At 45.0% G+C, this 14,589-nt stretch overlaps 1 protein-coding gene across 1 annotated transcript; it reads right to left on the bottom strand.

The window, feature by feature from the left end:
* Positions 1–13,261, bottom strand: DMRTB1 (DMRT like family B with proline rich C-terminal 1). The gene is made up of 5 exons (XM_069737634.1): positions 12,970–13,261; positions 10,830–10,910; positions 4,813–5,024; positions 3,905–4,055; positions 1–2,447 (listed from the first exon to the last, which is right to left on the bottom strand). Exons 1-5 carry the CDS (start codon positions 13,259–13,261, stop codon positions 2,395–2,397), a joined length of 789 nt encoding a protein of 262 aa, XP_069593735.1. The 3' UTR covers positions 1–2,394.
* Between the last annotated feature and the right edge of the window lie 1,328 nt (positions 13,262–14,589).

Genomic DNA, 14,589 nt, shown 5'->3' with positions numbered 1-14,589 from the left:
GCACTTTCAACTTTTATTTGCCAAATGAATTTAATAATTTTGGTAAATTGCAAATTAACAACTGCATATTGGTAAAGTAAATGAGACAAAAAATGCATAAATCATCTCTTATGTAACAATTGTAACTGAAAACAGGTATGTGTAGACATAACTGTCTAACCCCTACTAGGCGCAGAGGAGGCAGAGATCCTTTTATATTCACAACTCAGTATTTCTAAGATTTCATCCTATGAATTCATAAGCCATTTCATTGGTCATAAAAGATTCATCAGAATGCAGTATACAAATACAATAGTAATGACGTAACTGACCAACGGACATGTCAGGGGTATTGTCCACCCCATGTGCACTGCAAAATCTGTATTATCATGAATACTGGGCTGTCCTCACAGGGACCACCATAAGCTGCAGTTATGCTGCAAGATAATTGTGAACAAGCGCTCGTTTCGCGATTATCTTGCAGTGTAAACTGACTATCGATCACTCAATAAACATGCCAAACACTCGTTCATCAGGTGAAATTATATTTTGTGCAGTGTAAAAGATGATCGTTCTTGGTGGTATATCGAACTGTGTAATAAACAGGACTCCCACTGCCAAGAACTATGTCAGCCTATGTGCACCGAGCGAACTAGTAAAGATTTTCTCAGTGTCCATCGCTTACTTTGGGCTGATTGTGTAATGCACATTCAAACAGCCAATAGGTTTTTACCTTTACACCGATCGGCCGTAGTATTGTGTCGCTGGCCTTTCCATGTAAAGCAGTGTTTCCCAAACTCCAATTCTCATGCTCCCCACACATCGTGTTTTTAGGATTACCTTAGTATTGCACAGGTGAGAGAACCTGTGGCAACCTCTAATGCCTTGATAATAATTTCATCACCTGTGCAATACTAAGGAAAACCTGAAAACATGATACGTTGTGGGCCATGAAGACTGGAGTTTGGGAAACACTTATGTAAATGGACCCTTAGCCCCATAACTGGTGCTGTGGAGGATTTTCCTCTTATCTACATACCTATAGAGAAGGATAAAGAAGCCGAGCAGCACATGAAAATCCCTGTCAGCAGCTCTCGGCAAATCAACATCTACAACAGATCTCTAGGTGCTGCAGAATTTTCCATATATGAAAGTGCTTCACGTAGTGACCCCTGCAGTAGGAGCCTTTAACATCCTCTAAGTCCTTTTGCTTATCTGTGCTTCGGTTTAATGTGAACTGGACACTTAAAGGGAACCTCTGCTGCCGTACATGCAGTTCGATCTGTGGGCAGCACAGTATAGAGAAGGAAAAGCGAAGAAAAATGATATGCAATTCTGTTAGGAAAGATTCCCTAGAACTTATATTTTATTCATTGAGATCCTTGGTATTTGTATGTAGAAGTCCAGTGGGCGGTCCTACCAGTGATTGACAGCTATCTCTGCATGCAATAATACAGGGAATACTGTCAGTCACTGACTAGGACCACCCACTGGACTTATATACAGAGAAATACCAGAGAGTTATATGAATATGATCAGCTCCTCCTGTTCTATAACGTCCTGCCTGCAGGTAAGAGGCCATATTGACCATGACAGGTTCCCTTAAAGGCCGGGATCACACACAGCAAGATACGGCCGAATCTCGCAGGTTAAAACCCAGCTCTGGCACCTGCACTCCAGAGCGGAGCGTTCGGCCGCATAGCAATACATGGAGCTGCATGCTCCGCTCCGGAGTGTCGGCGCCAGAGCTTGTTATTAACCTGCGAGACTCGGCCGTATCTCGCTGTAGTGTGACTCCGGCTAAAGACAGGTTCCCACAGGGTGTGTAAAAAAGTTGCTGCTTACTACTGTTATATCTCATTCACAAGCTGCACACAAAATTCACAGCTTGAATTGATCACCACTGCGGATGTCACTGCAGAATGTATCAGTATAAATAAGAAAGATCAGGACCTTTACTAACTGAACAGTATCCACAGACTTCTTTGTTGAGCTAACGTGTTACCTTTTGGAATATGTTCAGCGGGTTTATTTTTACAGTTCTGAAAAGTGTAGGTAATGTTTTTTCTTTAACTTCTGCCATGTACTGACATCTTGTTTTTTTCTTCACCCTAAACTGTATGGCTTACACCCAGCATGAAGATAGCCTCACTTTATTATGAATTTCAGATATAAATTCATTTCCTGGGCACCTCTACTGGAGTGTGCTAATCCATACATTGGCGCAGACATATATTAAACTGTTCTCTAAGATCTTACAGTTGTCTTCCATTTCAATTAAACTGTTCAGTCCCTTTCAGTCCATGCAAGTGTTGAGGGTATAACAACAAATAAACCATCAAAAAATATCAATACATACATACAATATGTCAGCAGTGCTACAAATTATTAGGTAGTTTTGCCCCTGGCTGGTGTCTAGCTTCTCTCTGATGCAATCCTAAGTATCTGGCTATCTGGAACAGCCTGACCTAGAACAGAAAATACCTCTGTATTAACACAGTATTGCCATTTAACCATTAGGATGAATGCAGTATTGTTTTTAGCAGCTTATGTTAATCATAAATAATGTTAATAGGTTGCTTTAAACATCCCATAAAATTAAGAAGCTTGGGAGAGTTGATAAATGTTTTGCCAGATCAGGATGTATTTCTAAATTCACTTGCTAAAGTCAAGCTAGAATCAATCTACGGTAAGTAAATTGCCATCGGCAAATAGGCCCACGGTAAATAGCAGGTTGTGAGGAACTGGCGCTGTTCTAGCAATGTTATCACTGGGTTTCGAGTAACATTTTTATGCCATGTGAACTCTGCAGTCAATCAGAGCTATTGGGCTGCAGCGCATTCTCTTCCTTCAAAGCCCAGCCAAGGCTACGTTCACATTTGCATTGTTGGGCGCAGCGTCGGCGACGCAACCAACAACGCATGTGCACAATGCTGCATTTTGCGACGCATGCGTTGTCATAAGAAAGCACAGAGCAGGAATTTCGGCGCAGGAAAAACGCTACAAGTAGCGTCCTCTGTGCCCTATCTGTGCGTCTATATGACGCATGCGTCGTAAAACGCAGTACAACGCATAGCGGCGCATGTCCATGCGCCCGTGTTAAAGATAGGGGCGCATGACGCATGCGTCAGTATGCGTCAACGACGCTGCGCCCAAAGGCGCAAATGTGAACGTAGCCCAAGTGGTAGCAGTGAGAGTGCAGCAGCCTAAAAGCATCCGATGAGTGTCTGCAGGGCTCACATGGCATAAAAATGCTAAATGAGTTCCGCTGCTGATATCACTGGAATGGTACCAGTGCAGGAGACTATGTGATTTTTATTTTACAAGGGGAGAGAGTATTTTATTTAAAAAGGGTTGTCCAGATAGTGCCCAACCCGTTTAACAGGTGAAACCAATGAGTAAGTGATAAGTTGCATTGTCGGGATTATTCTTTTAAAATTGGACTTCTAGAACATGGCCAAACAAGTTCTTTCTAGTTGATGTTGCAGGGATAGTTAATGTATTTAGGTCTCTACCAGTCAAAATGTGTCAATCCCCGTAGTAGTGGTGCCATTGCAGGATATACTGTATGTCACTGGTCTCCAATTTTACATGGATTTCAAGCAGTCTGACATGTGGGCTTATCAGATAGTATATATGCCTGCAACTGCATGAAGTGATGGTGGTTATCTAAGCTGCAGTACTATTTTAAGGCTCCTATCTATAAAAACTAGTGATGTAACCCTGGACTTAATCACTTTTTCAAAAAGAAATATTGGCCCAATTCATTAAGGCTGGCGTTTTATGGTGGGCAAAAAACTCTGAAAGTAGCAACATTTTGCCATCCTCACGTTGTGCGTAAATTTTTGCGACATGTCAAAGTGTTGTACACCAGCATTCTGGTGAATATGCCATGATGAATTTAGCCAATATGTTTGTCCCTTACCAGATAAGATTTTCTTAGGTTCTGCCATGAAATTAACATTCACAGGTACAGTAGGAGGCATGTAGTGCAGACCTGGCAGATAACCAGGTGGCATGTACTGAGGTATTGGAGGGTAATAGCTTGGACGGAAATCTCCTCTTCCATCTTGAAGCTGCAAGAACGAAGCAAATCATTAAAAGTACATATACATATATATGTACACACACACACTATACCAGTATACTACTACACAAATTAACAAATTAGTATTCTGCAGCATACTTAATACTTTCCCTATATTCTCCATGTACCATAAATTAGATTTTAATCCTCACAAACACATTTAAGACTTATCCAATACATAAAATATTTATGTGCTCAATCTTTTTTTTTCATAATTACCTACGTAACTTGTTTTCATACAGCCATACTGTGTATAATCCTACCCAGTAGATGGATGAAGTCAGGTGCTCTGTTGCAAATGGTTATACAGGTACAATCAGCACCATTGCAGACTGTAATATTAGGCATTATCCTCCTGACATGGTGTCTGGCCTCAGCCATCTAACCCCTTGCATTCAATGGCAATTAAAAACTGCAGCATATTGTGCTGTTGAAGAAAATGAATCAGCGCAAATGATTGTGAGATTTTAATAAAGTTTATTTTTTAAAAGTTCAGTTTTGTCGTAAAATGTTGAAAACCCACATACATATGCTGCCACTGCAAGTGTAATGACTCGTGTAACTACGTTAACACATTGGTAAAGCTGCTATAGCTGCAATCAGAACTGCTCGGTGCAACTATATGATTATTTTTGGGCCTTTATCCACCTTCATTTAGATAGGCGATTATGTGACTGTTCCACTTCAGACCATTATTCATCATTTACCAATGTACAATGTGTAACCATTTACTCCCCTGTACTCACTGGGTAGCATGGTCGTAAGCCTCTCAATGGAATAACAGGAGATGTAGGAGAAGTAGAAGGTGGGATGAATGCATTCCCAAATCCTGATGGAGGTAAGCCTATGGGGAAGGCAGGGTAGTGATAGAAAGGAGGACAGCTAAGATACATCCTTGTAGTCTCTCTTTCAAAGAAATCCAAGCTTGGTGCATAATCTGAGGGGTACATTGAAGGTCCTGAAAAAAGAAGAAGTGAACTTACCGATGTATTTATTGGTCTGGAGTTACTTAACTATAATAAACTAAACGCTTGCACACGACAAAGCAGACATTTTCAGCAAAACCAACAAAAAAACAAACTATAACTTAAAAATCGAATAATTATGGCTGGTTTCACACTTGCGTAGTGCAGAGCTGCGGAGGGCTGCGTAGTTCCTCTGCCCACTGCCGCACCTCTTCCATTCAGCTCCGCCTACGTCAGCCTGCGTACCTATCTTTAACATTGGGTACGCAGGCCATGCGAATGCATGCGGATGCCTCCACATATGTCGTTTTGATGCTGCGCCGACCGCAACAAAATGCAACATGTTGCATTCGGCGCAGCATCATGGTTTTGGCTTACAAATTCTGATGTAAAATACTGACCTAATATTGATAGTGTGAAAGTGGCCTAATGGGTAGGAGATTTCTTGTACCTTTGTGTCTTTTTTCATCTCTATCTGCCCCTGTGAATCCAGCTCCACAGAGCGAAATGGGAAGTCCTATTATGTGCTAAAACTAGATTTCAGAGCAGCGTCATCTCCTGTGCTCAAGACTAGCCCTCTGAGCTATCATTAAAGGGAACCTGTCATGTCCGATAACGCAATTAACCTGCAGACATGGGGTTAATCTGCAGAATATTAGCATTGTCAGTGCACTTGATCAACCAAGAACACTGGGACTACAGCAAGAAGGATCCAATGGCAACTGGACAGTAGAGACTGGAGAGTAGGGACTGGGGAGGGTAGAGACTGGGGAGGGTAGAGACTGGGGAGGGCAGAGACTGGGGAGGGCAGAGACTGGGGAGGGCAGAGACTGGGGAGGGCAGAGACTGGGGAGGGCAGAGACTGGAGAGGGTAGAGACTGGGGAGGGTAGAGACTGGAGAGGGTAGAGACTGGGGAGGGTAGAGACTGGAGAGGGTAGAGACTGGGGTGGGTAGAGACTGGGAGGGTAGCGGCTGTAGGGTAGAGACTGGAAGGGTAGAGACTGGGGGTAAAGACTGGGGAGGGTAGAGACTGGGAGGGTAGAGACTGGGGAGGGTAGAGACTGGAGGGTACAGGCTGGGGTAAAGACTGGGAGCTAGAGACTGGGGAGGGCAGAGACTGGGGAGGGCAGAGACTGGGGAGGGCAGAGACTGGGGAGGGTAGAGACTGGGGAGGGTAGAGACTGGGGAGGGCAGAGACTGGGGAGGGCAGAGACTGGGGAGGGCAGAGACTGGGGAGGGCAGAGACTGGGGAGGGTAGAGACTGGGGTGGGTAGAGACTGATGGGGTAGAGACTGGGAGGGTAGAGGCTGCAGGGTAGAGACTGGGAGGGTAGAGACTGGGGGTAAAGACTGGGGAGGGTAGAGACTGGGAGGGTAGAGACTGGGGAGGGTAGAGACTGGGAGGGTAGAGACTGGGAGGGTACAGGCTGGGGTAGAGACTGGGAGGGTAGAGACTGGGGAGGGTAGAGACTGGGGAGGGTAGAGACTGGGAGGGTAGAGACTGGGAGGGTACAGGCTGGGGTAGAGACTGGGGAGGGCAGAGACTGGGGAGGGCAGAGACTGGGGAGGGCAGAGACTGGGGTGGGTAGAGACTGATGGGGTAGAGACTGGGAGGGTAGAGGCTGTAGGGTAGAGACTGGGAGGATAGAGACTGGGAGTAAAGACTGGGGAGGGTAGAGACTGGGGAGGGTAGAGACTGGGGAGGGTAGAGACTGGGAGGGTACAGGCCGGGGTAGAGACTGGGGGCTAGAGACTGGGGAGGGCAGAGACTGGGGAGGGTAGAGACTGGGGAGGGTAGAGACTGGGGGGTAGAGACTGATGGAGTAGAGACTGTTGAGGGTAGAGACCGGGGAGGGTAGAGACCGGGGAGGGTAGAGACCGGGGAGGGTAGAGACTGGGGAGGGTAGAGACTGGGGAGGGTAGAGACTGGGGGTATAGAATGGAGGGGTAGACACTGGAGGTTCATCCTTTGGGGGGATGACAAGTGGAAAACAGGGAAGAGCTAAAGGAAAGAGTTATACTGGCACAAATGAATACATATCTGTGTACATTATTATAAGACCACATTGTGTTCAAATGAATAAATACACGTGTACATAATAATAATTTTTATCTCTATAGCGCCAACATATTCCACTTTATTGCAAGACCACATTATGTTTTTGGGAATAACTCTTTAACCCCTTAACGACCGCCGATACGCCTTTTAACGGCGGTAGTTAAGGGTACTTAAACCACAGCGCCGTTAATTAAGAACGCTGTAGAAAAAGTGTATAGCGCCCCCCCCCAGAGTCGGATTTTCTCTGAGGTCTTGGCTGGTAGGTGGGTAGCCGGGGGTAGCCGAGACCCCAGAGAACATGATTCGGGTCGGTTTTTACAAACCCCCGGGTTGCGATCGCCGGCACCCGGCAACAATAGGAAGATTTTTCCTATTGGTTGATTTCTGTCACTGTGATAAACCCTATCACAGTGATCAAAATAAAAAAAATAGTAAATAACCCCCCCTTTCTCACCCCCTTAGTTAGGGAAAAATAATAAAATAAAGAAAATGTATTTATCTCCATTTTTCCATTAGGGTTAAAATTATGGTTGGGGCTAAAATTAGGGTTAGGGTAAGGCTTCTTTTACACTTACCGTGGTTTTGCGTCCCGTTTTTTGTGGTCCCAATAGATTTCTATGGGGCCGCAATAATTCCACGGAGCGCTGTACGCTGTATTTATGGCTGTGAAAAAATATCGAGCCTGCTCGATATTTTTCATGGCTAACAGACATGACCCCCATTGTAATTCAATGGGGCTGCAAAAACAACGGAAGGTTGCTTTTGCGGTGTGCCATGACATCTGGTTTTGCGGACCGCAGTTTTTTCCCCAATACTTTTGCCATAGTATTGTAAACCCGAAAAAACGGCGATCCGCAAGTTTTTTGCGGTCCGTTATTGCGGCAGACCGTGAAAATTGTGGCAATACAGTCCGCAAAAAAGGCCCACAATAATGGGCCGCAAAAACCCGGTCAGTGTAAAAGAACCCTTAGGTTTGGGATTAGGGTTAAGGTTAGGGATGGGATTAGGGTTAGGTTCAGGTCAGTCTGAAGAAGGCGGAGGGAGATGAGTGAGATGCTTAGATATGCACTGCGCATGCCCAGGAATCCCTGCCCTGCAGTGAGAATAAATCAGAAGACACTGCGGGGCGGGATCTCGGGCAGGGCGGCCGCACAGGCGCAGTCAGCTAGACTGCAAATGAGGACAGAGGACGGGCAGCGCTCACTGCACATGCTCAAGGCATGAGAAAAGAGCGCAGGCGCCGGCTCATTTGAAAACAGCGCTGAGGCGGCGCCCGACGCCGAGAGGACATGAGTGATGGCAGTGCTGCGTTTGAAGCAGGGGAGGAAAGACCTGCCTCCAGGACTGATTTAAGGTATTTGGGACAAATTATAAAATGGACAGCATTAGTTCTGCACAAGGTGGCTCTTTTAGTTACAAACGCCTGGGGGAAGGGGGACAGGTCCCCTTTAAAGTAAAAAATGCGAGCTAAAAATAATTTTAGAGGGAAAAAGTTTTTTTTTATTTTCACGGCTCTGCGTTATAAATTTCTGTGAAGCACTTGGGGGTTCAAAGTGCACACCACACATCTAGATAAGTTCCTTAAAGGGACTCTGTCACCTGAATTTGAAGGGAACAATCTTCAGCCATGGAGGCAGGGTTTTTGATTCACCCTTTCCTTACGCGCTGGCTGCATGCTGGCTGCAATATTGGATTGAAGTTCATTCTCTGTCCTCCATAGTACACGCCTGCGCAAGGCAAGATTACCTTGTGCAGGCATGTACTACGGAGGAGAGAGAATGAACTTCAATCCAATATTGCAGCCAGCATGCAGCCAGTGGGTAAGGAAAGGGTGAATCAAACACCCCAAAACCCCGCCTCCATGGCTGAAGATTGTTCCCTCCAAATTCAGGTTACAGTGTCCCTTTAAGGGGTCTAGTTTCCAAAACGGTGTCACTTGTGGGAGGTTTCCACTGTTTAGGCACATCAGGGGCTCTCAAAATGCAACATGGCGTCCAATCTCAATTCCAGCCAATTCTTCATTGAAAAAGTCAAATAGCACTCCTTCTCTTCCAAGCTCTGACGTGTTCCCAAACAGTGGTTTACCCCCACATATGGGGTATCAGCATGCTCAGGAAAAATTGCACAATATCTTTGGTGGTCTAATTTCTCCTGTTACCATTGTAAAAATTTAAAATTTGGGGGCGAAAAGATCATTTTTGTGGAAAAAATATGATTTTTGATTTTCATGGCTATACGTTATAAATTTCTGTGAAGCACTTGGGTATTCAAAGTGCTCACCACACATCTAGATAAGTTCCATAAGGGGTCTAGTTTCCAAAATGGGGTCACTTGTGGGGGGTTTCCACTGGTTAGGCACATCAGGGGCTCTCCAAACGTGACATCGCGTCCGATCTGAATTCCAGCCAATTCTGCGTTGAAAAAGTCAAATGGCACTCCTTCTCTTCCAAGCTCGGCCGTGCGCCCAAACAGTGGTTTACCCCCACATATGGGGTATCGGCGTATTCAGGAAGGGCCTGAACACGCCTTGCGCAGGCGTGTACTATGGAGGACAGAGAATGAACTTCAATCCCATATTGCAGCCAGCATGCAGCCAGCGGGTAAGGAAAGGGTGAATCAAAAACCCAAAAATCCCGCCTCCATGGCTGAAGATTGTTCCCTCCAAATTCAGGTGACAGTGTCCCTTTAATCACTTCAATCTCCTGTGTAAAAACAATGGATACTCACCCTGCAGGGGGCGCTGTTCCTGCCACATCAGCTCTGTTCCTCTCAGTGGATCATGTGACACTGTTGTGTAGTTGACCTCTGTGGCCAACCCCTTTAAGAAGTGCACACCTTTTGATGAATTCGGCATATCCATCAACTGCCATGCACATATATTCCGGTCATGAGCTGGATTACATTTATGCAATCATTTCTGACACTTTCTGGCATAATTTATAGTGGCTCTGTCAGGCTGTGCTAGATCACCCCCCCCCCCCCTCATGCTAAGCACCACCCACATGTCAGATAAAGTGCCAGATCTGGTGTGAAAACACTAAAAGTCGCAAATTCTCTAAACAACTGCTCATTGTGTAAACATTTGCACATTTTGTACTCCAGTTCTCTGGTGTAAACTGATAGCTTTGCCCCTCCCTAAAATGTCTTGTTTATAGGATTTATTCCACTACATCAAGACATTTTATTATATGGGCACAGGGTGGTCACAAAGTAAATAAAAGAAGTTACTCACCTACCAGGGCGATGCCACTTGTCCATGCAGCTGCCAATGGCCATGGCAATCTGCTGACTTCCTTTTCCGGCAAGGGTGGGGATAAGGAGGGTCAGGTGACTGCTTTAGTCAGTTAAGACAGAGTGATTGGCTGCAGTGGTGCGCAGAGAGGAAGATAACCAACTGCCGGGGTGCAAGAGGTGAGTATTCTTTTTTTTCTACTTTTTCACCATCATGGGCCCATTAATAAAATGTTGACAGCCCCATTCTCAAAATGGGACAATCTGAGGGTTCTTCCAATATATGGACCCGAAAAGTGGCCAAAGGGACACTTTTGGTCTCTCTCAAGTGAATAAAGCCCCATGGATACAATTGCTGAGTACATCAAAAGGACATCCAGAAAGTGATAATCATTCATCTCCTCGAAAGACACAATAAAACAAGGAGTTGCAAGATAAATGTGAATAAAAACGTCTGGATAAAATTCAATAATGCTATTCTGCGTGTAAACCTCAGAACCAATGATACCTGTCAGTATGGAGGATGCGCTTCTTTTCACACTTTTAAAAGCTGAAATTCTGGGCGGTGACGTTTTCTTTCTTTTCAAATCTAAAATGTGAACGTGATGACAGGGTTAACAATCGCACAAATAAACTTATGGTGGTGTATAAAACTACACTCCATTCCAGTGTTTATGTTGCTGCACCTGTTGGTGATGGCACATTATAATAGTCAGATATGCTAGATTTTACTGGGTAAATGCCACTGACAATCAGTGACAGCAGCAGATTAATGGCACAATTGGTGCAGCGCCCATCAGCCCTCCCAGCGCCCGCGTGTTGTGAGCCCAAGGCAGCCAGGGCCCTGCTGAAAGACCATTTTGCTGCTTCCATCTTGGTACTACTGTGAAGCCCACCCAGAAGTCAGGCTGTATAGGAGACTGTGATTTTTTTCGCTGTATAGTATGTACAGCGTTTCCTCAGCTGTTTCCCATGCATTTACAGTTCAATGTAAACCTATGGGAAACAAAAAAACGCTGTGCACATGCTGCGGAAAAAAACGCGCGGAAATGCAGCGGTTTACATTCCGCAGCATGTCACTTCTTTCTGCGGATTCCGCAGCGTTTTTATACCTGCTCCAATAGAAATCCGCAGTTGTAAAAACGCAGTGAAAACCGCAGAAAAAACGAGGTAAATCCGCGATAAATCCGCAGCAGTTTTCCATTGCGGATTTATCAAATCCGCTGCAGAAAAATCCGCAGTGGACCTGGAGTACATGTGCACATAGCCTGATAGTTAAAAAAAAAAATTAAACCCTTCAGGACCTTGCGATTTTCCAGTTTTGCAATTTCATTTTTTTGCTCCCCTTCTTCCCAGAGCCATAACTTTTTTTTTATTTTTCAGTCAATATAGAAGCACGAGGGCTTGTTTTCTGCGGGATGAGTTGTACTTTTGAACGACACCATTCATTTTACCATATAGTGCACTGGAAACCCGATGCGGAGAAATTGAAGAAAAAAGCGCAATTCTACAACTGTTTTTTTTTTTACCATACTTACCATGTTCACTAAATGCAAAAACTGACCTGCCATCATGATTCCCCAGGTCAGTACGACTACGAAGATACCAAATGTCTATAGGTTATTTTTTTTATTTAAGTGGTGAAAAACAAAATCTCAAATTTATAAGAAAAAAAGATTCGCTTGTGTCGACATTTTCCGAGACCCGTATCGTCTCCATTTTGCAGGATCTGGGGTTGGGTGAGGGCTTATTTTTTCCATCTAAAGCTGACGTTTTTATTGATACCATTTTGGGGTAGATACGATGTTTTGATCGCCTGTAATTGCAATTTTGCTGCGGACAAAAAAAAAAATGAATTCCATTTTTTTTCCATTAAACCATTTACCAATCAGATTAATTTTATTTATATTTTGATAGATCGGACATTTCTGAATGCAGCGATACCAAATCTGTGAATTTTCTATTTTTTTCTTGTTTTATTTTTAATGGGGCAAAAGGAAGGTGATTTGAACTTTTTTTTTTTTTCAAACTTTTTAATAGTCCCCTTAGGACACTTGAAGCTGCGATCATCCGATCGCCTGTCCTGTACATATAGTGCTTCAGTTCTGCTATGTGTAGCATAAAGCACGATCTCCTATTAACGCCAGCAACAGCCTAAAAAAAAAAAAACGAAAAGCAACAATGGCGAAATTGCATTTTTTTTTCACCATTTCATGGCACTTGGATCATTTTTCCCCAGTTTTTCTGTACATTAAATATTAAGAACCATGGTGTCATTCAAATCTACAACTACTCCGGCAAGAAACAATTCTACAATGAAAAAACATAAAAAGCAGTGGTTCTTGAAAAGGAGGAATGAAAATTGTGAAAGACGGGACGCGATTAAAGGGATATTTTTCGGCGCAGCCTTTAATTATCGCCATCTACCGAAGCTATGTAAATGGCTGACTGGCATAGGAATTGCTGCTTTTACGCCATTTCCTACTGTTTTCAGTGGATTTTATCACTTCTGTGCACCAATATGGCCACATAGTAACAAATCTGTCCTCATAATGCAGCAGAATACCAGCAAACCCGCCATGACGTCACGTCAATCGTGGAATGACGTCACGCCCCTGCCTCAGCCGTGACGTCACTAGTGTGGTTACCGGTGGACAGGTCGAGCACGGAGTTCCCGGTTCTCTCGGGGGTCCCGGCCTTCCCACGTCCGTCCTCCGGGGCTGGCTCCTCGCTCCACGGTTTGCGGAGCACTTTGTGCGCCGACAGGATCTTGTGTCTCTCGGTGATGAGGGCACATTTGGGGCAATTGCAAAGTTTCCACTCGCAATGCCCGGAGTGACCCCGCACCGGTACCAAAATGCCGTGATTTCGGCAGCGGGTACATTTTGGGGTCCGAGGGGGTCGAACTTGAGAGGCAGAATCACTGAAAATGGCCGCCATGTTTATAGTCGTGTGGTGACGGAGCCTCAGCACAGTCTGCGACCAACTGCCAGAGAAAGAACGGGGCACGGAGAGGGGGAGGGACCGACAACTTGTTACAACCGTCAGCACGCAGCGCCGAGGAAAGTAACAACCGGCTTCATGTAGCAGCAGCCATTACGTGACTCCACACACCTGCATCTGTGTGGGAAAACATGACACAAAGTACTGAGATAATGAACAGCCCCGCAAAAATAAAGCGTGTAAATAAGCGCCTCTATGTATCTGTGAGGTAAAATGGCGACATTACCTCACAAACACCCTCATATAACTATCGGGAAACAAGGGACGTTTACCCCTTTGTCCTGATTGTTTACATATGGAGAATTTTCAGTTACATTTTGGACCTCGTCTATAAACTCACTGCAGTGACAACAAAAAAAATCAAAATGGAGGGGTTGCCAATAACAAGCAACCCAGGTTAGGCTACTTTCACACTAGCGTCGTACGACGCACGTCGCAATGCGTCGTTTTGCAGAAAAAACGCATCCTGCAAAGTTGTCTGCAGGATGCGTTTTTTCTCCATAAGGCTTGTATTAGCGACACTTTGCGACGCATTGCCACAAGTCGCAACCGTCGTGCGACGGTTGCGTCGTGTTGTGGCGGACCGTCGGCACCAAAAAACGTTGCATGTAACGTTTTTTGGTGCTTTGTGTCCGCCATTTCCGCCGGAACTCCGTCCCCTCCTCTCCGCAGCTCAGAATGGGGCAGCGGATGCGTTGAAAAACTGCATTCGCTGCCCCCGTTGTGCGGCGCATTCACAGTATGCGTCGGTACGTCGCAACGTCGCATTGCGACGTGCGTCGTGCGACGTGCGTCGTACGACGCTAGTGTGAAAGTAGCCTTAGGAGAGGAATAGAGTGGTTGCAGGGCCTTGGATACTGATATTTTGTACTTCTGAAAAGACCAATACTCTTTACACCTGCATCCGTGTGGGAAAACATGACACAAAGTACTGAGATAATAACCACGAAAAAAATAAAGTGTGTAAATAAGCGCCTCTATGTACCTGTGAGGTAAAATGGCGCCATTACATCACAAACGCCTCATGGTATAACTATCAGGCCCCTGGGGACGTTTATTACCCCTTTGTCCTGAAGTTTCGTTAAAAAATCAAAATGGAGGGGATATCCATATAGCAATCCAGGTTAAGGAAGGAATGGAGTGGTTGCCAAGGGGGTAACTATATTGGGTGCAGGGCATTGAAAGCTGTCATTTGTTCCTTATGAAAAGATCAATGCTTTTACACAAACATCTGTGTGGGAAACCATGACACAAAGTACTGAGAT

The sequence above is a fragment of the Ranitomeya imitator genome, chromosome 8 (genome assembly GCF_032444005.1).
Source record: "Ranitomeya imitator isolate aRanImi1 chromosome 8, aRanImi1.pri, whole genome shotgun sequence".
Taxonomy (NCBI): Eukaryota; Metazoa; Chordata; class Amphibia; order Anura; family Dendrobatidae; genus Ranitomeya; species Ranitomeya imitator.
The sequence above is the reverse complement of the archived record's forward strand: the minus strand, read 5'-3'. Positions and strand labels throughout refer to the sequence as shown.

What these genes read in the sequence shown, in the direction of transcription:
- DMRTB1 (XM_069737634.1), bottom strand. Translation starts at nt 13,261, where the DNA reads ATGGCGGCCATTTTCAGTGATTCTGCCTCTCAAGTTCGACCCCCTCGG. An exon ending in GCTTACGACCATGCTACCCA is followed by an intron (nt 4,056 to 4,812) that starts GTGAGTACAGGG and finishes TCGTTCTTGCAG; the next exon opens with CTTCAAGATGGAAGAGGAGA. An exon ending in ACCTAAGAAAATCTTATCTG is followed by an intron (nt 2,448 to 3,904) that starts GTAAGGGACAAA and finishes TTTCTGTTCTAG; the next exon opens with GTCAGGCTGTTCCAGATAGC.